Source organism: Mytilus californianus, unplaced genomic scaffold (genome assembly GCF_021869535.1).
Source record: "Mytilus californianus isolate M0D057914Y unplaced genomic scaffold, xbMytCali1.0.p SCAF_13, whole genome shotgun sequence".
Classification (NCBI taxonomy): domain Eukaryota; kingdom Metazoa; phylum Mollusca; class Bivalvia; order Mytilida; family Mytilidae; genus Mytilus; species Mytilus californianus.
The window spans coordinates 12,671,761-12,697,329 of NW_026262615.1; the positions used below are offsets into that span (position 1 = coordinate 12,671,761).

General features: G+C 31.9%; 1 protein-coding gene and 1 long non-coding RNA gene across 2 annotated transcripts in view; both read right to left on the bottom strand.

The window, feature by feature from the left end:
- LOC127723193 (MAM and LDL-receptor class A domain-containing protein 1-like) overlaps positions 1-22,685 on the bottom strand; it is a 76,017-nt gene extending 53,332 nt beyond the window's left edge. The window contains exons 1-3 of the mRNA XM_052229717.1: positions 22,521-22,685; positions 1,512-1,586; positions 252-326 (exon numbers count right to left, since the gene is read on the bottom strand). Of these exons, the coding sequence (XP_052085677.1) occupies positions 252-326; positions 1,512-1,544 (108 nt within the window). The 5' untranslated portion in view covers positions 1,545-1,586; positions 22,521-22,685. The remainder of the gene's footprint in view (positions 1-251; positions 327-1,511; positions 1,587-22,520) is intronic.
- An 11-nt stretch (positions 22,686-22,696) lies between these two features.
- LOC127723195 (uncharacterized) lies at positions 22,697-24,788 on the bottom strand. Its single transcript, XR_007991936.1, has 3 exons — positions 24,687-24,788; positions 23,845-23,933; positions 22,697-22,775 (listed from the first exon to the last, which is right to left on the bottom strand). It is a non-coding gene; the product is annotated as an uncharacterized LOC127723195 (long non-coding RNA).
- Between the last annotated feature and the right edge of the window lie 781 nt (positions 24,789-25,569).

A 25,569-nucleotide genomic window follows, 5' to 3' on the forward strand; every position in this document is an offset into this window, starting at 1 on the left:
CGTGAGAGTACGAGCGTAAATCATGTTTTACATGAATATTGTTCACATTCTATTATCGGCTATCACTACGGAGGTTACAAAAAGATTTGTGTTCCAAATTGCCATTCAAAATATTGGGTTTTCTTAGCTTGTACATTAGATGTTTTTTTCTGCGATCCTATTGTCATTGCTTATTGAAAGGACTTAACAATCGTGTAACGCAGATTACTGCTGATAATTACTTCTGCGGTATCGATGCGGTGTTTTGTTACCTTTTCGGCTATCAAGTGTTCATCGTGGTTATCTCCCTTGAGTTTCGCTTTCTGTCGAGGCCTAGCACCTTCAGCCTGTAACAGAACATATTAACTATTATTCAGAATATCTACATTTCTTTATAATCGTACTTTGGCTACCTTGTTGAGGGTCTGGATGGGGTTTCCTCAATTCTTTCTTCTTTATTTTTTAGACCATTTTTGTCCATTCTTTATTCATTTTGCCCATTATTCTCTATTCTATATTTGAAGCACCCGACTATTCTCTATTCTATATCATTTGTCTAGCGTCTCTTATTCTTTATACTTTTTGCCCATTATTCTCTATTCTGTAAACACCACCCAGACCCTCCTGGTTGATGTCTATGTTAACTTTCATAACGAGATTGTATCATACCTAAGTGGGTATTAAGACGACTTAAACTTAAGGTCGATCATCAAAAACAAATACAAGCACTTAATATTTGATTTTGAATGTGAAAGTACATTTTTGTTTTCTTTAAATCCATTTTTTTTGCAAGAAGAATTATACTTTGGGCATATATTTTTTTATCAAATTCATCTGAAAGTTTGGTTTAAACTATAAATTTAATATGTGAAAAATTAACTTTAAGAATTTTGAGTCTGGACTTTAATCGTCAATACATGTAGCTATGCAAAACTTTTATGAATTTCAATAAAATCAAAACGTTTATCACCGCTACATATAAAAGTTGACGGCATTTTGATACAAATTTACGAATTGTACATGTTTTTCTCACTAAAATTGATAAAATTGTATTTAAAAGATAAATTAATATATATCATTACAATTTTGGTTTTGAACAATGATGCTCTTCTTATTCATTTTCGGAATACATTTGTCAAAATCAATCAAAATTTTTTATATCCAATAGAAGTAAATGAATAAAAAGCTATGGCATGATTCCCAATTATACAACAACAATATATTCATAAAATATCGAAGGACAAAGATATCAACAATTATAGGTCACCGTAAGGCATTCAATAATGATCAAAACCCATATCGTGTAATGAGTTATAAAAGGCCCGCGGTGACAAAACGTGAGTATATAAAATGAATATAAAACTTACAACTACAAGATTAATACCACTACAATAAAAAAAAAAAGAGCATAGTATGGTTGGAGTTCATGCAGCGTTAAAAAAACATCTACTGTCTTTATTCAGCGATTTTTTTTAGCATTTTTAGCGTTAGTTTACTTATAAAATAATAAAATATACAAAATAAAGACAAACCTGGCGATACTTTCCGTTCTTTTCGATTTGCATGGCTTCAACATCCTTCTCGAAAGGGTTTTCAGCTGATATTTCCTGGAAACAGTAGAATTGATGTATTATATGTTATCAGCAGATATTTCCTGGAATCAGTAGAATTGATATATTATATGTTACATTTATCAGCTGATATTTCCTGGAAACAGTAGAATTGATATATTATATGTTATCAGCAGATATTCCCTGGAAACAACTAGTAGAATTGATATATCATATGTTACATGTATCAGCTGATATTTCCTGGAATCAGTAGAATTGATATATTATATGTTATCAGCAGATATTTCCTGGAAACAGTAGAATTGATATATTATATGTTATTCCGGATCTTCACATGAATACAGACTCATAGTCCCCGTCAGTTCGGAGATAACTGTATTGTATTTTAAGCTCCGACGTCATCAAATCACCAATTGATGCCATCGGATCTTAAAACACAATATTGTTATCTCCATTCTAATGAAACTGACAGAAAACAACGTCAAATCATATATTTAAAATCTGTCATACGTCGTCTGCGCTTGCTCGTACGTTTTCATAGCATCAATTGTGAATTGAATTGATGCCATGAAAATAGGTGGCGTTATCCAATTAAAATGAACGTTACAAACGATAATGCATTATAATGTTTCATATCTCCTCTAATAGTAATAATGAAAACAATTATATTATATTGAAGTTTCCTGATTTCAACAATAATTACCATAATGATTCTAATCTTCATCTATCGTCTTATGTATGGCAACTTATGTATATCTTACCGTATCATCCTTACTTCAAAGTTATTACTAAATATTTGATTTGAAGATGAAGAATAGTATTTTTCTGCAGTTTCATATAACAGAAATATGGTGGCCACAAATATCTTGTATTCTCAGCCTTCATTCTTATTTCAAGCAGTATCTATACACAATTCAAAGATCATCCAGTTAATGGTATTTCAACCTCGAGTGTACCTTTACCTTCTCATTCTAAGCGAACACGACCTGCAAACCCGCACTTTTCCGCGTAATTTTCGTCCACTTGGTTGAGCAGGATATATAAACACTAAGCCACACGTGGTCTACTGAATGAGGACGTTACATCCGATACTTCGACTGGAAACAATGCCACGCTCTCTGTATACCAAACAACTCATGGGAGGGTTGAGATCTCACAAAACATGTTTAACCCCGCCGCATTTTTACGCCTGTCCCAAGTCAGGAATCGGTTTCTGTAATTTTCGTTTGTTGATGTGATTCTTAATTGTTTCTCGTTTCTCGTTTCTCGTTTTTTATATAGATTAGACCGTTGGTTTTCCTGTTTGAATTGTTTTACACTAGTCATTTTAGGGCCCTTTATAGCTTGCTGTTCGGTGTGAGCTAAGGCTCCGTGTTGAAGGCCGAATTTTGACCTATAATTGTTTACTTTTTACACATTGTGACTTGTATGGAGAGTTGTCTCATTGGCACTCATACCAAATCTTCTTATTTCTATGTTCAAGACGAGAGCAAATTAACAATAAATATAATAGATACATTTGTAGGTCCTGTAATAATTTAGACTGCCACTTGGAAAATGAAGGTTTATTGGATAGGGACAGAAAATTCGCCTTGCAATATGCCAACTACAGTGCCTGACCCCTCAAACAGTTGTTGCAAGTGTTCTTAACGTGCAGAGAGCTTGACACTCTTTTTTCACGTGGCATCGGATTTAACGTCCCAATTATGACCGGATGTGGCTACATAATTGCACATCTTGCACAACCAAACGGATGCACGTACCACTTTGGTAAGGATATACTTCCCGTAAGAAGAAGACCAACGTAACCATATTTCCATTCATCAGACCCCCTTGGGGAGCTTATCTTTATTATTGGAGATTTGTTTACCCACTGTATATCATATATGTAGGCATTTTTGTGCCTGTCCCAAGTCAGGAGCCTCTAGCCTTTCTTAGTCTTGTATTATTTTTAATTTTAGTTTCTTGTGTACAATTTGGAGTTTAGTATGGCGTTCATTATCACTGAACTAGTATATATATTTGTTTAGGGGCCAGCTGAAGGACGCCTCCGGGTGCGGGAATTTCTCGCTGCATTGAAGACCTGTTGGTGACCTTCTGCTGTTGTCTGTTCTATGGTCGAGTTGTTGTCTCTTTGACACATTCCCCATTTCCATTCTCAATTTTATGAAATATTTACCACTGGTTGGTACAAACAACCAACCAACGATGAATGTTCTCGTCACTCGTCTCTATAATTTAGCCTATCCCATACAGTAGTAGGGGTAGATAATAACGTCACTCGTCACTATAATTTAGTCTATCCCATACAGTAGTAGGGGAAGATAATAAAGTCACTCGTCACTCGTCTCTATAATTTAGCCTATCCCATACAGTAGTAGGGGTAGATAATAACGTCACTCGTCACTTGTCTCTATAATTTAGCCTATCCCATACAGTAGTAGGGGTAGATAATAACGTCACTCGTCACTCGTCTCTATAATTTAGCCTATCCCATACAGTAGTAGGGGTAGATAATAACGTCACTCGTCACACGTCTCTATAATTTAGCCTATCCCATACAGTAGTAGGGGTAGATAATAACGCAGCCAAATTGAATGATAAGTCTTGATAAGAGTTTGAAATATTTGTCACTTGTATTCTGTTTGTAAAGTCAGTACCGTTCATTCATTTCACTTGCAGCAATCATATTGCTGTTTATGTATAGTTTTACAGGCAATTCACTGAATATGTTGATGTTTTATATATCTCAATTTAAGCTACAGTACTGAACAATCTGTAAAAAATACTGAACATATCTTTTTTGAATGCAAACGAAATGTGTAAACACTGAACAGTATACACTAACTGAATTTACCGCAGTTAGTAGGTTTAAAAATTGACTGAAAACTGTATGTCAGTGAAGACTGCTTACTATTTTTCGTTCAGCCTTTTCATTAGGACCTAATGATATAAAAATGGCCGTTTCAGTCCAAAATCGATTTATTAGTGGCTCATTGGTAATCATACCACATCTCCTTCTTTGTGTATGTATCAGATAATTACAAAGTTCAGCCTTAATTGCCAAATTCTGTATGTAATACATGTATAATAACAGCCAGTGTTCGTGTTGCTTCATTGAGTACTTAATTCTCTCATTTTTAAAAGATCAGTTGGATAACAAACGGTAAATAAGAACACACATACACTTTATTTCATTTCATAATTGATAGCGGTTAAACGGCACGTAAGAAAGCATGGGGGTATGTCGGAGACTTTAAAGTCGTGCAATGGCACCCAATTTTTTTCTTTCTGAAAATAAAATTTCTGTAATGATAACTATTAATAAGGTAATTATCTAGACTAGGTTAACATTTTAATATCTGCTTTGATGTATGTTAGTCTATGTAAATAATTTTTATGTTATTTTTATGGTTCATATCACATCTGTGTTTACTAAATAAAAATGTTTATATTTACGATTTATCAATGAAATAAATCTTTATTGATAATTAACTGAAAGTATCAAAATTGTGAACAGATCACTTAAATATTTAGATATTTAGATATTTAAGTTATTAAGAATAAAAACCTATCTCAACAAGACGCTTTGCAATTATTCATACGAAGCAGCGTGACAATCCTTTAATTGACATTCCAACTTATAATGGTTTACTTTTACAAATTGTGACTTGGATGGAGAGTTGTCTCGTTGGCACTCAAACCACATCTTCTTATATCTATTTATCATATAATTTTCATCTTAATAACACCCTACATTTAGTCGACCCTCTTAATTTTTTAATGTAGAAAAACAAACATAGCACTCAGAACTAATAAGTGCGTGTAATAGTCTTACATGGCACATATAGAAACAAGAAGATGTGGTATAATTGTCAACGAGACAACTCTCCACAAGAGACCACAGGCTCTCATGGAGATAACGAAACCAGAGTTTTATATTTTAATTAGATTGATTCTCATTTCCCAGTGGCAGTCCAAATTTCCTGGCCTTCATCCCGGTCGACCTCTATTACAGGACCTACCTACTGTATATATTCTTAATTTCATGTTGTTCTGAGCATGCATAAAATATTTGCCACTGGACTATAATCCATTAACAATTAATCAATTTATATATAATAACACAAGTTCAGTATGATATTTTAACCGTTGTTCTTTCGTAAAAAAGGAGACCCATCGTACAATTTGAAAACAAAATTTGTTTTCAAAATTTCCTTGCGCATAAAAAAGTTACAAATAAAAAAGTTTCGAATACTAGACAAGAAAAAGCAGAAGAAAGGCTGAGGTTCGGAGCGAAATTTCCGTTTATTAATGTCATAGTATATATTTGGCTTCCATACATGTAGTCAACTCTTGAATTAGTTTGTACGCTTATGTTTTCGATTAAGCTTACGCTGTACGCTGTTTAAATTTTCAGATAAAATATTTGAAACCCTCTACATAAAATGTACAAATAATATACATGTTTTACTGATTCAAGTAGAAAGATATTAATCTTAGAACATGTGTACTCTTACAAATCTTTAGATTTATTTTAGGTTCTATATCTGGTTGACATCACCCCTAGTGTGGGTAGTTTTACAGTAACTTTGAAGCTCGGCTTTGATTTTTGATACAATCGATGAAAATAGTTAGGACAGAGGTTTCGTGGAACACTTAGCACACCTAACAATATACCGTTCTATCTAAGAACACTTGATATGGCATTTTGGTATCCAGTACAGCGAAGGAAGATTCGAATTCCTCTTTTGTAAGTGTCGGGTGAGTATATGTTGTAAACTGCCAATACAGGCAGTTTGTGTAATTTGATTTATGGACAAAAACGATGTTGTTCGGGCCTTAAGAATTACATGTGAAATAAACCATGCCCAACAACGTCATTTTGTTGGAATTAATCTATATGTACATATATTAATGTAAATTAATTCATTTTATTCAGTGTAGTCAGTTGATGAAAGTTTGTACTGAAACATGTAAAATTTACATTATTTTTTTTTTTTTTATCAAAATGGCGTCAACAGCAACCGGCAGCGCTGAATAGCATTTCGTTTTAATGAAAATATGTAAAAATGTTTTAAATAGTTTAAAGTATATAATGTAGACTCTTTGCTACTGCCTTTCTAGTAGGATGTTACTGCCTTTCTAGTAGGATGTTACAACTTAGGAGATAACTGTATTGAATTTTAAGCTTGGCCTTCTCAAAAAGTAGATTTTACTGTCGCAAATTGGGTTTACCTAGCGATACTAAAAATTTATTTTTTGAGAAATTACATATCGAAAAAATGGGAATTCAAAATGGAGGCTTTCCTTCGTTACGGCTGGTAGAACGTGGAATTTAACCCTTCAAAATATTTGTCAACGTCCAATGAAAATTGTCGTTACAAACGAATTGCATTAGGATTTTAGAATAAGAACCCTTTGAGTGAAACAGATGTAATTTCGTTATAAAAAATATTCGACATGAAGGACAAAATTGATTGACAGCGTAACCTCCGAAACGCAATTTTTAGGTGAAACTATACTTTCTTTAATGTCATGATAGACAGAAGTTGCACTCTGTATAACAGTCAAAGACTACTTCAAGTTTTGTTTAGCGTTTGCTAAATTTATTACTCACTTCTATTTTGACATTTAAAGTCTCAGCTAGTTTCATCAATGTAATAAGAATCGAAAATGATTAACCCCCATAAAATATGCAAACTATATATTTTTACCATATATACATGTATCAAAACTATGGATCCAATTTGGGGGTTTAATAAATCAATTTCTTTGATATAGATAATCTTGAAAAGTAACAAAATGGAAGAGTATTGATAATTCCCGTTTTAAAAATTGTATAGACTAACCCTGGAAATACCCAAATTAAGATCGAAATTTTAGTGTGAGATTTAAATGATTCATTGTTGCTGCTTTTGGTTGTTAGGATTTATATATATTCTTATCTAATCTAAACATAATTAATGTGCATAATTATGTTAAGATTAACTAGTAATATAAAAATCTAACAACGAAAAAACAACACAAAAGCAAAGAGAAGAAAAAAGAAAGCGAAAATATTTACTATATAATATGGAATTTATTTCAATACATGTAGGTGGCATTAGAATGGAGATAACTGTTTTGTATTTTAAGCTTGGCATTCGTAAAACTTATTTCTACTGTCGCAAATGTCCGTTTACTTGGTTCCGCTACGCATCCTTAGGGAAACTCAATTTGCGACGGCAAAATCGTAAACATTTTACGAAAGCTAAGCTTAAAATACAATACAATTATCTCCTAAATTACATCATGATACATGTATATTTATTAACCATCAAATGTATACTAGAAAGTAGATCTGATGCAAGAGGCATAACATATTCGTGAGTTGTTTTAATCGATTTTATACTATATGTTGGATTGCTTTTCAACTGTTACGGTTCTTATACATCATTGGCTTTCAAATATTCAGCTTTGAGCGTTCCTGATGAAAGTAAATCTAGAATAGCTCTTCGGACGCATGTCATTTATTAAATGTTGTTTCATTTTTTGAAGTATATTGTTATGCACCTCATTTCTTTTTATATATTCATTTATTTATTTTAAGTTAGAGCATCTATTGTAAAGTGGATATAATAAGGCTCCGTGTTGAAGGCCGTACTTTGACCTATAATGGTTTACTTTTACAAATTGTGACTTGGATGGAGAGTTGTCTCATTGGCACTCATACCACATCTTCTTATTTATATTATATTGTTTTCCTTTTAAAAAAAGTGTCAAGATATCAACTACAGAAAATAATGCCATAACACGAGCATAGAAACTCCTTCAAATTTATGATATCCTTGACACCTCAGTTCTACCACCCACATATTCACATGTTATTTTTTTCTTTCGATCTTTTGATCTAAGACTTTTATTTTAAACAAAAATAAAAGCAATTTGTATATTTATTTACATCAATATTTTCACAAGCCAGTGGTTTCTCATGATTAAATCATATTAAATCTACAAATAACAGTATACGATGACACTTTTAAATGATTTGTCAGCTTTTATTAGACATTTAAATATGCTTAGCAGTTAATGAAAATGATAAATTAGGATTTAAAGCTTCATATCTTTCATAATATATGATATGTCCCAAGTCAGGAGCCTCTAGCCTTTGTTAGTCTTGTATTATTTTTAATTTTAGTTTCTTGTGTACAATTTGGAGTTTAGTATGGCGTTCATTATCACTGAACTAGTATATATATTTGTTTAGAGGCAAGCTGAAGGACGCCTCCGGGTGCGGGAATTTCTCGCTGCATTGAAGACCTGTTGGTGACCTTATCCTGTTGTCTGTTCTATGGTCGGGTTGTTGTCTCTTTGACACATTCCCCATTTCCATTCTCAATTTTATTGGAATAGTTTTAATCTAAGCAAAAAGAGGAATGTTTACACATCTTACTGTATATAATAGCAAATACTTGCTTTCTGAAGATAGTACATTTATAAAGTAGTTTTACTTGTGCACAAACCTTCCCTTTTACTTACATAGACCATATGTAGTAAGGATTAAACACACAATTACAGCCCGCACAGTACAGATCAATTTATCAATTTATTATCCATTTTTGTTGATGAGATGCTCTATGAAATCTACTCGGAAGTACAGCTTCCGATATTAGTGAAATAAAAAGGCATTATTTTAGGCGTGCTTTCAGTTACTTTACACAGTCTTTGAGACGATATTGGAGAATATTGGTTCCACCTGTTCTTGTTGTTTGTATTATCGATGGTATAAAGTGTATGAATATAAGGGGATGTGGTATGATTGCCATAAAGACAACTATCTACCAAATACCAAAGTTCGAGGATGTAAACAACCGTGCAGCCTTCGAAAATGAGTAAACCCCATATCAAACAGTTAAAGGCCCCGGTATGACAAAAATGATGAACAACTCAAAGGAAAAAAAAACCAAACGAACGGGCTGATTTAAGCTAAAACAAAAACATTGAACGAAAAAAAATAATAGCAGACAGCAACTAATGAATGCCATTTATTAACAAGTTCCCGGCTTAAAACAGGCATGTTGAAAACTGTACTTTGACCTATAATGTCTTACTTTCATAAATTTTGACTTGGATGTAGAGTTGTCTCATTGGCAATCATACCACATCTTCTTATATCTATTTACAACTATAGGGCGATCTAAACTATTTTTGTGTGTGCTTTTCTGACTATTTTTGAATATTTCACTTTAAAAATACATATATGCACTATCAGTATTAAAAATTGAAGAGTCGAATGTTTAAGAAACGTTTGATTTTGTTGAACTTGAAATTTAGAAGACAAAGTTCTATCAAAATAAGAAGCCAATGAGACAACTCTCCACCAGAGACCAAATGACTTACTAGAAGGTTAGCAACTATCATTTTTTTTAAGGTTAGAGTATCTGAAGTAATGTGGATATAACTTGTTTACACTTTTTTTTCTAAAGAAAGCGTTGAGAAATAAAATTCAGAAATAATGCCTCTGGATGCACATAGCCACGCCTTCAAATGTGTAATGTCCTTGATACCTGAGTTGTTCGCACCCAAATATTTACAATTTCTTTTTTTATTATTTCTATCGTTTGATCTAAGACTTTACTTTTAAACAAAATTAAAAGCAATTAGTATATTTATTTACTTCCATATTTTCAAAAACCAATAGGTTACTCATGATTTACTCATCAATCAACAATAAACAGTATAAGATAACCTTTTAAATGATTTGTCAGAATTTTATTTGGCATTTAAATATGTTAAGCAGTTATTAAGAATTATATATTGGGATTTAAATCTTCATATTTAAAAAAACAACATTTTATTGGAATCGTTTTAATCTAAACTTAAGGTGAGATGTTTACACATGTTTCTACCTAAAACATCAAATTCTTGCTTACTGAAAATAAGATAGATATAAAAGTTTTAATTGTGCACAAACCTCTCCTTTTGCTTACCATGCTTACCTAGACCATTTGTAATAAAGCTAAAATACACAATAAAAACCTGTACAGTGTAGATCTGTTCATTGGCCATGTTTGTTGATAACGTTGCTCTATGAAATCTACTCGGAAGTACAGCTGCCGATACTAGTGAAAAAGGCATTATTTGGGCTTTTTTCACTTGTTTTAAACGTTCTTTTAGGGGAATATTGTTTTCAGCTGTGTTTGTTGTTTGCAATACCGATAGTATGAAGTGTACAAGTATAAGGAGATGTGATATGCTTGCAAAAAAAAACTATCCACTAGAGACCAAAGTTCGAAGATGTAAACAAACATGCGGCCTTCAAACATGAGCAAATCCCATACCAAACAGTAAGTAAATAAAAGGACCCGGCATGACATCAATGATGAACAATTCAAACGAGAACAACGAAAGATTTAAGATTAAAAAACAAAAACATTGAATGACAGACAAATATGGCAGACAGCAATCAACGAAAACCATTTCATTACAGACTCCTGACTTGAAACAGGCATCTACAACTACATGTATATGGATTGTCTGAACTGATGTTTATTGTTTGTTTTTCTGTCTATTTTTTTTATGTTTCACTTAGTAAAATACAAATATGCACTATGGAAACCAAATGACGTAGAAGGTTAGCAGCTATTATTTTTCTCAGGTTAAAGTATCTGAAGTAATGTTAATATAACTTGCTTATACTTTTATTCTAAAGAAAGCGCCCGGTAATAAACGTCAGAAAGAAATGTCATGGTACGCACATAGCCTCGCCTTCAAATTTATAATAAACTGTCCACCGTTTCACAAAGCCTTCTATACTTACGATCACCGTATCATTTTACGATCCGTTTACGTATGGTTCTACGTTCCCGTTACGTGTGTTTCACAAAGGCATCGTAAAGGACTACTCAGTTGATCGCAAGTTACGCACTGTGTATCATCGTAAGTGTACATGTATTGTAAAACGGAACTCTAGCTATAAACAGGAGGTGTGAATCGTAGTTTATTTACATCGGAATATGGCACACTCTTCTTTCACAGATCGATGAGTCGAGCATGCCGATGAGAGCGGACGTGAAAATGTTAACGTTTGCAGAGAGAATCCTTCAACATCATTGAAATTGTTTTGCCAAATTGGTTTCATGGATAAATATTGTTATCCTTACATCTTATATTTTATGTTTTGGATTATATTTTTTTGTTGAGGAAAGTTTCTGCAGATATTTTCAGGTTTGTTTGAGACATGTGGTCAGATGGAATCCATTAGTAGTTTCCATGTGGGAAACTATCAGACCAATCTATTTGATGTCTGAGGGTTTTAGCTGTTGTTCCCCTAATGGATCGGTAGTTTCTTTCCGAGATGCTTTATTGTAAGATTTTCGGCTTTCCTCTACCAGGAATACAGCTGGGTATTTAGCGGTATCGGTTTGGAATCCAAGTATGTCCTTTCCGGTTTCTCGTTCGTTGCCTTGGCATTTGTGCGGCATCCGGGGTGACCTTATCCTTTATTTTGTACATAATTGTTTTTATATTTTAAATTTTTATATTTGTAAGGACGAGCGAATCAGGTGAGTGGGTGTGTTCGTATGTTTTTCGTTTGTAGACGAAACATAAGCCTTGTATCTTTGATGGGTTACTTCCTTTGATATTCAATAATACTTTTTTTTTCTTTGTATCGGAAATTTGAAATAATAGGAGAGTGACGAGACGTGTTTATATCTGATCAAAGGATTAAACGAATTTTTTAACAATTATTTGATAATGTTTAAAGTTATTATAGTACTGCAATTTTAGAGGAGATATGATTGACTGATTGCTGTTTTCTGAATGTACAGTGGCAAATATTTCATTCAGATTTATGACCAAGAGAAGAATTTTCAAACAAGAAATAAGAAGTTGCATGCGTTGTCGTTGAAAAAGAATTAAAAGAAAGTCCAATAAAAATAAACAAAACCAGTGTATATAATGTGCGAATCCTGAAATACCATTTTCACTGTATCCGTTATGGATTTCTAATGTAGAATGATAAATAAACAGACGACAAATTCATGATTTTTGAATAGAATAAGAAATAAGAAATAATGTGTACTGTTTTTATAAATTCATGATATAGGTATGAGATGCGGACGGGTTTTCATCGCGCCTACAGCCATCCAGGTGTAAAATTGATATACAAATAGATAAATATTAAGAAGAGTTCACGAACAGAGCGTGCAAGAGATTTAAAAGCAGCAGTTAAGTTTCAATTGCAGAAAAATGTACCTTTTAACATAATTATTAATGTTGTATAACTTAAAACAGGTTTTGTTATTCAGCTTGTTGAAATTGAATTAAATTCCACTATGCTGTTTTCGTAATGCGATTCATGTTCACTGTCGAATAATGATACTAGACTTTCATTTTCACTGTAGTGGCGATTCATTTCTATTGTACATGCGATGCATTTTCACGGAAGGAAATTAATTAATTTTCATCATATAACGTCTTAATTCAGCCGACTCTCTAACAAAAGTTATGAAGTCAGAAGGATTGATTATATGTGACCCGCCACGACATTTCCAGGCTTATGGAGGTAGAACATCATTGTGAGAAAAACGCCGTTAACTATATGTGACTATCCACTTCCAGGCTTATGAGGGTACAACTTTGCTTTTTGTATATTTATCTATTACATTCTGAAGCAAAAAAAAAAACTCTGTCATGTTATTATGGCCTATTTTTTGTAATAACAATGAAACGAGTCATTTCGAATACCGACATGATAATGAGACTGTTCGATGACGAATTTTTCATTATCGAAGACACTAATTTATTAAATACAAAATTATTGTATTTTATTGGCGCATAGTAATCTTCAACAGCGTATTTGAATAAAAATTTCAAACGAATTAAATTTACAATATTACAAACAGTTCTTAGCTCTATTTTAGAAATTGTAATTTAAACTTGATAAAATGAAGTTAGTATAAAATTTGTCAAAGAAAGCTTTTAGAATTTGTCTTTCAACTTAGATTTATGATGCATGCCTCTATATATAGTATGCGACGCGTAGCAGTTTATATTAAGTAGTTGTTCTCATATATGCATTTGATACAGTGCATTTATTATGGATATATTTAAGACTCCATTTATGAAAATCTATAGGTCAGAGAATTTTGATTTTTTGTATCAATTTAAAATGTAGATTCAAATATTTATATGTCGTTGATACAGACAAACAGATCTTATCATGTCAAAATAATGCTACAACAGGAAATTTTCATATGCACGGTCTGAACACAAGAATTTAGAGAATAAGCATATTTCTTACTAAATAGAGAAAAATGGCCAAAAGAATTACAGAATACAGAAATGTAAAACCCACCCACCCCCCTTTTTCCCCCCTAATCCAGACCCTCATATATCATTGTGACGGATAGTTTTGTTTGTTCTGTTTAACTGTTTTTATTTTCGAAAAGAATATTTGTACAAGGTGTTGTTGATAAATGTAACGGACAATATATACCATGCCCTCTCAGCCGACGTAGTAATTTCATTTTTAATGAAAGAAAGAATTTAAAAGCTTCTCTCCCTGTGCAATATGGTTTGTTAAACTCATTAGGCAGAGCAATTTTTATGACTACTTGCATAATTGTTTAATCGTATTAAATTTTGTATCAAATTTATATTAATAATAAAAGTTTCAGATCTTTAATATTGAAAATGGGTTAAAATTATTTACTTGCATTAACATTGATATAAAAACATCCAGTTCGTTTTTTTGTGCTTTTTTTTGTAGATCTAAGAAAAAAAGCAACTCTGTTACACTACAACAATTGACTAATTAAAATAGCACATGGTGTCTTCTTATGTCGTCTTCAGTTTCATATTTGTAAGATCTATAATCCATTACAATTTAAAACAACAATTTATTGGTAAGGGTTGGAAGACTGATACTCGAGGACGGATAACATTGTCTTTGATTTTTTTTGGGGGGTGTGACATTTTTTTTTCACTACCAATAAATGTTAAATATATTTTAATAATCTCCAAAACAATTGATCGATAGGCAATATTTTTATATTTTGTTGAACAGTTGGGCTATCAAGAATAATATCTAGTTCAGGTGATCGAATTTTTATTCTATCAGATTTCAGATTTCTCTTAAATCTACTTTTTACGATTTACTACCGGTACTTTTATTAGATTGCAGTACTAGTACCTCATATTACAAACCAAATACATGTATGATCAAATATACCTAAAGTCATCTTATCTACTGCTTATTATCCCAGATATCCAAATTATTACAAAGAAATTAAAATAGTTTTCCCCGTGTTTTGTTTAATCAGATATTAATCAAAATTGATAAACGGTATCATTTATGCAGTACAGTGACAGATTCAGGGGTGAGGGGTCACGGGGTAGTGTCGTCATACATATGTCGTTGATACAGACAAAAAGATCTATCATGTCAAAATCATGATACAACAGGAAATTTTCATATGCACGATCTGAACACAAGAATTTACAGAATAAGCATATTTCTTACTGAATAGAGAAAAATGGCCAAAAGAATTACAGAATACAGAAATGTACCCCCCCCCTTACACACACACCCCTCCCCCCCCCCCCCCCCCCCTAATCCAGACCCTCATATATCATTGTGACGGATAGTTTTGTTTGTTCTATTTAACTGTTTTTATTTTTTTGAAAAGAATATTTGTACAAGGTGTTGTTAATAAATGTAACGGACAATATATACCATGCCCTCTCAGCCGACGTCGTAATTTCATTTTTAATGAAAGAAAGAATTTAAAAGCTTTTCTCCCTGTGCAATATGATTTATTAAACTCATTAGGCAGAGCAATTTTTATGACTACTTGCATGATTGTTTAATAGTATTAAATTCTGTATCAAATTTATATTAATAATAAAAGTTTCAGATCTTTAATATTGAAAACGGGTTAAAATTATTTACTTGCATTTATATTAATATAAAAACATCCAGTTCCTTTTTTTTTTTTTTTTTGTTTTTTGTAGATCTAAGAAAAAAAGCAACTCTGTTTCACTAAAACAATTGACTAATTAAAATTGTTACATGGTGTCTTCTTATGTCGTCTGAATTAAAATGTAAGTTATTGATCTGTAATTTATATATTCGCCATCCATAATTATTATCTAAACTGTTTTTTTTTTTTGGCATGCCATACTCGATAGAAGTGCGGACGTGAAAGAAAGCACCCACAAAAACGTGAACGGAGATTACATTCCACGGAGATTACATTTCGATGATTTCGTCATTTATAAAGCATAATACGTGAATCTAAAGATAGACGTTGTATAAAATTGAATGTTGACACCGATATCGATCTGTTGGATGTAGAATTTATTTTCAAAATAGGTGTTTGTTTAGGATATACCATTCCACGGAGATTACATGCTTAACAAATCTCTGCAGTTTTCAACTTTGTTTAGTTTTCAAGACTGATATGATTTGGAATAAATGACGATTTATCAAAATTATTTATAGTTACCTTATAAACAAAATTATTTATGGTAACCTTATAATCAAATTTAACTCATATCACACTCTATGTTGTGCTAAATATTTAGTCTTGCTTGGTCTTCTATCCATTAACGGGAATCACAGGTTTACGAAGAAAACATTATGACGGCCGGTACGATCACTATCGTTGTGCAATATGTACTAAACTTTATAAAAATTAAAAATATAGATAATAAAGAAATATAAAAATATCAGATATAAGTATAACAAGCTACGGGTATATATAACTCGAAGTCGTTAGTTTTGCTTAGTTACGGTGGGACAAATCAGCGTCATAAAATGAGCGCTTTACCAGAGAACCAGTGAGTAGCGCAAAGCTAACAAAACCTGCGTTTTAGGAGTAAGTGCATGGGACCTATTTGTATCATGTTTTATATCTGGTTCTTTCGCCAATGTTATTTCATTTATACTGTGTCTATCCAGTCTGTATCTGGATATAATATCCATTTCATTTTCAAAATGATCAAACGAAGAAAGTGTGGTTCTAATATTGAAGATTCTTCTTCGTCTTCTAACATTTGCGACATCTTGATCGAGAATAAAGCCATCTTAGATATGGTTTAATTCATATTCGCGGAAAAACTACGATCGAGATACGACTGGGTATAGCTGTAGTAAGTTACGCCAGGATTTACGTATTATTTACGCTCATCTTAACTTACGACGGCTTTGTGAAACGACTGTAAAACCTACAATTTATTTACGATGAACGTACGATGACACGTAGACTTACGAATTAAGGCTTTGTGAAACGGTACCCTGAGTTTTTCGCACCAAAATATTCTCATGTTTTTTTTTGTTTTTTTTTTTATTTCTATCTTTTGATCTAAGACTTTACTTAAAACAAAATTAAAAGCAATTTGTAGATTTATTTACTTCCATATTTTCACAGGCCAGTAGGTTTCTCATGATTTAATTATGTATCTACAAATAACAGTATACATTGAACAACAACCTTATTCATGATTTGTCAGCTTCTTATCATACATTTAAATATGTTTAGCAGTTATTAAAAATGATATATTAGGATTTGAATCTTCATGTTTTTAAAAGATACATTTTATTGAGATCGTTTTAATCTAAACAAAAGTCACTGCCTATAAGATTAAATGCTTGCTTACTTTGAAGATATGAAATATATAGATGGTATTACTTGTGCAAAAACCCCCGCTTTTGCCTACCAAAACCATAAGCAATAAAGCTAAAATACACAATAACAAGAATGTGTCCATATTACACGAATCCCTAACTCGCACTATCATTTTCTATGTTCAGTGGACCGTGTAATTGGGGTCTAACTCTAATTTGGCTTTAAAATTAGAAAGATCATATCATAGGAAACATGTGTACTAAGTTTCAAGTTGATTGGACTTCAACTTCATCAAAAACTACCTTGACCAAAAACTTTAACCTGAAGCGGGACAGACGGACGGACGGACGAACGGACGAACGGACGCACAGACCGAAAATCATAATGCCCCTCTACTATCGTAGGTGGGGCATAAAAATCTGCACAGTGCAGATCAATTCATTATCCATTTTTGTTGATCGTTGCTCCATGAAATCTACTCGGAAGTACAGCTGTCGATATTGGTGAAATAAAAAGGCGTCATTTGGGCTTATTTTCGGTTATTTTAAACGGTCTGAAATATTGGGGAATATTGTTTCACCCTGTTTTTGTTTTTTGTAATACCGATATCAAAGTGTATGAATTTAAGGAGATGTGGTATGATTGCCAAAAAGACAACTTGGCCCGACATGTGACAATTATGAACAATTCAAACGAGAAAAACGAACGGGCTGCTTTAAACAAAAAACAAAAACAAAACACAAATATAGCAGACAACAACAATCGAAAACCATTGAAACAGGCAAACAACCATTATAGTGCATTTCTGAACTGATGTTTATTGCGCGTTTTTCTGTCTACTTTTTGGTATTTCACTTAACACAAATTTCAAATATGACGGCACTATAGGAATTAAATGGGGAGAGTTGAATCCTTAAGAGCCCTTTGCGTTTGTTGAACTTGGTTCAAATTTAACCAAAATTAAAATTAAAATCAAAATTAAAATTAAAATTAACTTTATTCACAAAAATTGTTTATGATCATGACGATTTAGCGGTTGACATATTGTTTTTGAAGTTGTGTATTTGTGAAGATCATATATATATGATGACCTCAAGATAACCTTTCATAATATTATATTATATAGCATGATTTGACTTATCGAATAAAATATTGTTTAAACCAACCTTTTCAGTTTGCGTTTGTGTTATTTGTGTACTGTTTCAGTGACTTATACACTTTATCTTCTTTAATTCGTATGGATATATTGTCAATTTATCAATTCCAATGACAAATTTTACTATTTATTTTATTATTGTAAACGTCTTTTTCATTTCCGGCTTGGACCCATAAGTTTACCGTTTTGGCAATATTTGGAAGGATACTTTTGCGAGTAAGATCGATAATAGTAATTTTTCCCTATATCTCAATTTTTAAAAGCACAACGATGGTAATAATTGAATATCTAAGATCATATTGTAATAGAAAATGATAATAATCAAGCTTTATGATAAACAAAACATGTAATTAAGACGTCACGAGAGAAGCACTTCCGGTAGTGATTTTTGTGTCAAGTAATAGACCCTATTCGCCGAAATCATATCGTAACCAATATAAACAATATGGCTCTTAAATACACGTTGCACGCACAAACCTTGTCTACAAGTTTTCAATCAGGATAGTTGAAAAAACAAAATAACTGAAAACTTATAGGGATTTTTCGCATTTTTTTCTGAGTTTTTTCTTGGTGTGTAAACCGGACCAAATCATTCAGAAACTTTACAAACATTTTAATTCAAAGTCCTTTTACTTTCAATAGTCATTTGTTTGTGATTTATTTGGTCCAGTTTATACATCAATGAACTCCTGCAAATGTGTTTGATCCTATACTAATTATTAAATTAACTTATAATTTTTATTTTATGTTTGCAGTCAAATTATTTTGATGCATGCCATTATATTATCTTTTATTGTAATTTCTCTTATTGAGGCAAATATTTATAAACATTAAAGTGCCAATAAATCGTGTATGAAAGATTAATGTCAACACTTTGCGACTTACAAAACGTAAATTATTAAACTAATGTTCATAACAGATTTAATAAACAACCTTCAAAAACAGTGGAAAGTACACCTTGAATTATTTTCTAAATTATTTGTGCTAGTTGAAAACTACATGACTTTTGTATAATTGCAACTATATATGCACTCTTAATTTAATCATGATTTATTTAATCATAATTCGCATGTAGAATATTAAACTGCTTATCAATAAATGTCAACTGCGATGTTAAATACTTATTGGCATTTGGATTAATTTTGTGCATTTGATTACGTTTATTGAATTTCATATTTCTTTTATCGATCTCTTTTAGAAGATATAAGAGACTAACATTACATCTCTAAGTACTGACTGTTATACCATTAAAATAAAAGTGCAATACTTCTATAATTGTTTACATTAGTTACAAAATAAACACATCTTGGTATTAGCATTTAGGCCAAAGCTATCATTGTATATAAAATTAACATTTAGGCCAACGTTTTGTTTTTCCTGCCTTATCGTGGTCAAAATCAAACTTTTTAATACAATATTCCGAAAAATCTGTCGAAAATTAGAAAAATCTTTATTTGACTAAACATTGAAACTTCATATATACTGATGTCCAGTTTGCTTCATACTTTTTAAACAGAAATATATTTGATGTTAACTATTGGCATCATACTGTATGCATGTTTTATTTGTATGTATATTTTCTTTCTGTCCGACCGGTAGATTTTGAGAAATTTACTGCGCAAAAATGAAAAAACAAAACAAAACAAAAAATAAAAACAGACACAGTCGTTATAAAAATTAGAAGATGTGGTATGATTGACAATGAGACAAGTCTACAACAGATACCAAGTGACACAGACGTTAACAACAATAGGTCACAGTACGGCCTTCACAAATGAGCAGAACCTTTACCGCATAGACAGCTTTAAAAGGCCCCGAAATGACAAATGTAAAACAATTCAAACGAGAAAACTAACTGTTTCGTGCAGAGAACGAAATAGTTGATATTTATCTGACATTGTTTTCATACTGCAGCTGAAAAGGCTACCATTATAGTTCTAAAAATATAATTACAAAAAAAAAACAACGTTATTCCCATCCATAAATGAACCCCAAATTGTGAAAAAAAGTGAGTTGACAGAAATCGACATTCCCGAAAAAAAAATGAAAACAGCACGTTTTTAATTGCATGCGTCCAAAGCACTTGTTACTTTGTTACTACATTTTTCAGTTAATGACAACATTAAGTGTTTATCGCTGTAGTAAGGTAAACTATGGATCCCCACGGAGCATACATTGTTCGTGGGAATATGATCCAGTTTTTATTTATCCACCGTTACAAACTTATCCTTGTGCTACAAACTTTTCATTAAAATTACTCCTCGTGATTCCGATCCCTCAGCGGTTGCGGATTGGGATATCCGGAGCGGAGAAGGTACTTTTGTATACAAGAACTACATCAGTTGAACTGAGGTTGATTCAAACTTTTCTTTACATGTAACAGAGAAAAGGTCCAGATTATTAACTAAATTCAAAATTTAAAAGCCCGTGAAGACAAAACCTTTGGGCTTTGGAAATTTTATGCATACAATTTTGTCATTTAAGTGATCCATGCTGTCGACCCATTCATCTACGATTCCTTGACATTTACCAGGAACTTTCTCTTTCTGCATTTCAGGTGATAGAATGATAAGGTTTTTTGCATGGTCATGAATAACTGTTTGTAGTTATCTAAAACTCATGAAATATCTTACTAGGAGCGTTTCATCTATTTATTTATTTATTTATTTCTTTTAGTAAATTTTAGTTTATATTTATCTTTTAGGGGAGGAGTTCTACGCAGATATTAACCAGCATGCTAATATCCGTTTTCGGTGTGTGTCGCGATAAATTTAGAAGTTTCATTTTACTTTAAAAGTACAAATGTAGTTCAGCACATCCGGGTATTGATTAGTAGGGCTAGTAATCAAGTAGTAAGTTTGAAAATACCATAGTGTATCACCATTTCAGTAACTAAAGGATAATTGGTAATCATTATTTGTATCCCAAATGAAAATGACGTCACGTCATTAATTGAACTTCCATTAATTGGAGTGTTGTTTGCCAATCACAACGTTTCTTTGAATGTCACTTTTAAAAAATATATTACCCAGAATGCATTAGATTCTGAAACGGCAACTATAGACTAGACCATCAATACACATTATGTTTAAATGAAAAATGGCATGCACTGTTATCGCCAGCCCAATCTTCAAATCACGAATAAGAGAAGTAAGGAGTATACACCAATAAAACAGCACCCACTTCCAACGACAAAAAAAAGACATCCAGACGGGCTAAAACAATAAGTCGGTGACGTATATTTCATACAATATCTAAGGTTTGATTCTACAAGTCTATAAATAGTTAACCCATGGTTATCAAAGTGTCAGGAAAGGATATATCAAAGTGCCAGGAAAGGATACATCAAAATGCCAAGAAAGGATATATCAAAGTGTCAGGAAAGGATATACAAAAGTGCCAGGAAAGGATATATCAAAGTGTCAGGAAAGGATATATCAAAGTGCCAAGAAAGGATATATCAAAGTGCCAGGAAAGGATATATCAAAGTGTCAGGAAAGGATATATCAAAGTGTCAGGAAAGGATATATCAAAGTGTCAGGAAAGGATATATTGTTCTCGTGCGTCACATGATAAGCTAGTAAGTTCATCATAAAGTATCATGACACATGTAATGACATGGTGATTATTTCTATCACAAATGTGAAAATTGGATTCATTGATATAAATCTAAACAAGCAATCTGCGTTATACATCAATGAGATAGCAACCAGACGACACAAATAACCAAAAACAATCTTATGGTCACCAAACTGTTTTCAACAATAGCTGAGGGTATAGATGGGGGTCCTTCATTTCTGTATTCTTTAATCTTTTAGACCATTTTTCTATATTCGTTAGATATTTTGCCCATTATTCTCTATTCTTTATATTTTAGCACCCCATTATTCTCTATTCTTTATGTTTTTGGTCTTTTTTCTCTACTCTTAATAGTTTTAGCCAATTATTCTCTCTTCTGTAAACCCCCATCCAAACCCTCAAAGCTGGTGCCTATACAATATGTCAACATATATACTGTTTAACGTACTAGTTTGTCTAACAACGACGATTTTATAGGATTTCATGTCAGACAAACAATTATCACAGAAACGTGGCAACAGACTGCAAATTTATATGACAATGAAAATTCAAATTATGATAGAAGCTAGCGAACCGGAACCGAAACTTTTAATTTGCGTTGTTGATAATCATATTTACCTTTGGGTTTTCTAAATAGTATTTTTCACTTTTACGACCTTTATTCTTCTTTGGTTGTCGTCGTTGATTTACTAACTTTAGATGACGCTTTCTTTCCCTTAAAAGACTTCGTTTATTTTCTGGAACTGGTTGGAGCTTAAGGCTTATTTTTTCAATTTGCTTCTCTTCCGGATCGGACTTCACTCTCTGTAGTATTCCTTTTATTCTTCGTAGATCTTTGTCTTCCAGTTCTGACAATGTCTTCTTATTTTCTGGCTAGAAATAAAAATAAAGAATTGTATTCACAATTGTACCATTAAAATATTAATTTATATTTACCTTTTTCATTCAAAATGCAGAAAACGACCGTGAGCATCCAAGACATTCCTTCAATAAATTTCCGTTGTAGACATTGAGTTGTATCATTGGCAATCATACCACATCTTCTTATGTCTATATTGAAATATTCAGTAACCAATTTGTCAATAATACAGACCCTGTGTCCACGCTTAACATGCAAGCAAAGCGTGGACACATTATCTTGTTTTCAATCAGATTGTAAAAACAATTTCCTCCAGTTTAGATATAACTACAAATACATTTACAAAGTGGAGGAGATAACAATGCAATAATTATAAAAAGAGCCCTTTTTAACTGGTTTTTATAGTTTATTCTTATGTTGTACTGTTACACTACTGTCCCAGATTAGGCGAAAGGTTTTGCGCCGGCAAACTAGTTTATACCCGCCACATTCTGTATGTGCCTGTCCAAGGTCAGGAGCCTGAAATTCAGTGGTTGTCGTTTGTTGCTGTGTATCATATTCGATTTTCGTTCATTGATTTGTACATAAATTAGGCCGTTAGTGTTCACTTTTGAACTGTTTTACTTTTGTCATTTCGGGGCCTTTTATAGCTGACTATGCGATATAGGTTTTGCTAGTTGTTGAAGGCCGTACGGTGATCTATAGCTATTAACTTATTTGTCATTTGGTCTCTGGTGGAGAGATGTCTCATTGGCAATCATATCAAATTTCTTCTTATTTTTATAAGTAAAAAAACCCAGACAACATCATTGTCAAAAGAAAAATGACAATTAGACAGAAAAAGTCAATAAAAGGGGACAACCAAAACCCATAAATCGACGAAAAACAGACAACACCACGGCCAAAAGAAAAGAAAAAAAAAAACAGTGCACAAAACACGAAAAACTTAAGACTGAGAAAACCAAATCCCACCAAAAGCACAGGTACGAACTAATATGATAAGGAATAGTAAGCAGCAGCTGGTCCCATACAGGAAAAAACTATGTTGAATTTCATGTTTATGAAATAAACTATAACGCTTACCTCCTTTTCTGTATTGTATATTTCCCTCTCTTTTATTCTGTAGACGTCATGGAGAAGACTTCGAATATCGCTTCTTCTATCTAATTTTGCTGGAAATAAAGTAAAATTATAATTGAAACATATTGCACGTCATGTCTTGGTAATTTATCGGGTGTTTAACGTACAGTGCGAATATTGAGGAACCTAACATTTTAAAATGTGATATGAATATACCATATTTTGTAAAAAAAACCAGCAGATTACATTGGATTTTTTGGGTGCGCTAAAACACATGTACACTTTCTGACACAACTCAGAACCGAATACTGAGTGGTTCGTGTCTAGGATAGAATCATAATTTATCAATTTTATTTTTATATTAATAAAATAATAATGGATATGTGTCAATAAGACAGCAACCAAACGACTAAACTAACCATGAGACATATGTTGAGGGCAACATTTAGTCTATATATCATTTATTTGTACTGCCAACCCTTTCATCTTCTCCGAGATAGTAAATAACAGGCTTTCTGGCCCTCTTGGAATATCGTACCTTGTTATTTTTCGTTTATTCATAAATAAATAAAATAAATAAATAAATAAATAAATAAAGAAAGAAATAAAGAAATAAATAAATAAAAAATAAAAAATGAATAAATAAATAAATAAATAAATAAATAAAATAAATAAATAAATAAATAAATAAATAAATAAATAAATAAATAAATAAATAAATAAATAAATAAATAAATAAATAAATAAATAAATAAATAAATACTACGCTTTGCTCTAAGCCATATGAGAGATCCCAATTATTATTGCCAGTTCCACACTTAAAAAAAACATTTATATATTCTTACCGTCTTTCCAAGGCAAAGCGTATGTCAGAGAGGTTGTTAAAAGACAACACAGATACAGTATCAGCATCTTGATACTTTAAGTTTAAAGTAAGCAAGATTAAAGTGGTATATTGGAATATGTATATATATACCTATGAATCAGCTTTTGGTTGACCACAGACGAGTAATTTTATAAACTATAATCTAACAAATTTTAAAGTCTTCATCCCCACTAATTAGATCATTTAAATGAAGCTTTAAAATATCTTAACATTAACATTGAATTTCTTTTAAATTTTTGAACATTATTTTTTCAAGGCCATTAATTTCTGTCCTCTGTGTATTTCTTTTCGATACTAAGTACGACATGGAAAGAAGAAATTGTTTGTTGTATACAATTATATACATGCTGTTTCATGATATTGGTAATTATTCAATAATAATTCTACTGGCGGGATATCGTTCATATTAGAGGGTCCGGATTGGGTTTTCAGAATAGAGAATAATTGACAAAAAATACAGTATAAAGAGCTAACAAACATAGATTAGAGAAAAATAAACCTAAAATTACAGAAAAGAGAATAATAGGGTGCTAAACTAAAATATAAAGAATAAAAATAATAAAGAAAAAATAAAGAATACAGAAATGAATGAATCCCATCCGTACCCTAATATTAGGAAAGGATGGAACTTTCGTTTGAAAATCACTTGAACTTTTAAGGTATAGTGATATTTTCATCCATGTAATACTGTCCCAGTATAGTTTGTGATAGGCTTACAATTTAATGCTAATTATTAATACCCATGTAATTGATAAGAAAAGACTTTTTAATTATGCACGCCTTATAACGTCACTTACAAATCTGTTAAATGTCATTTACACTATTAAAAGTAGAATCATTTA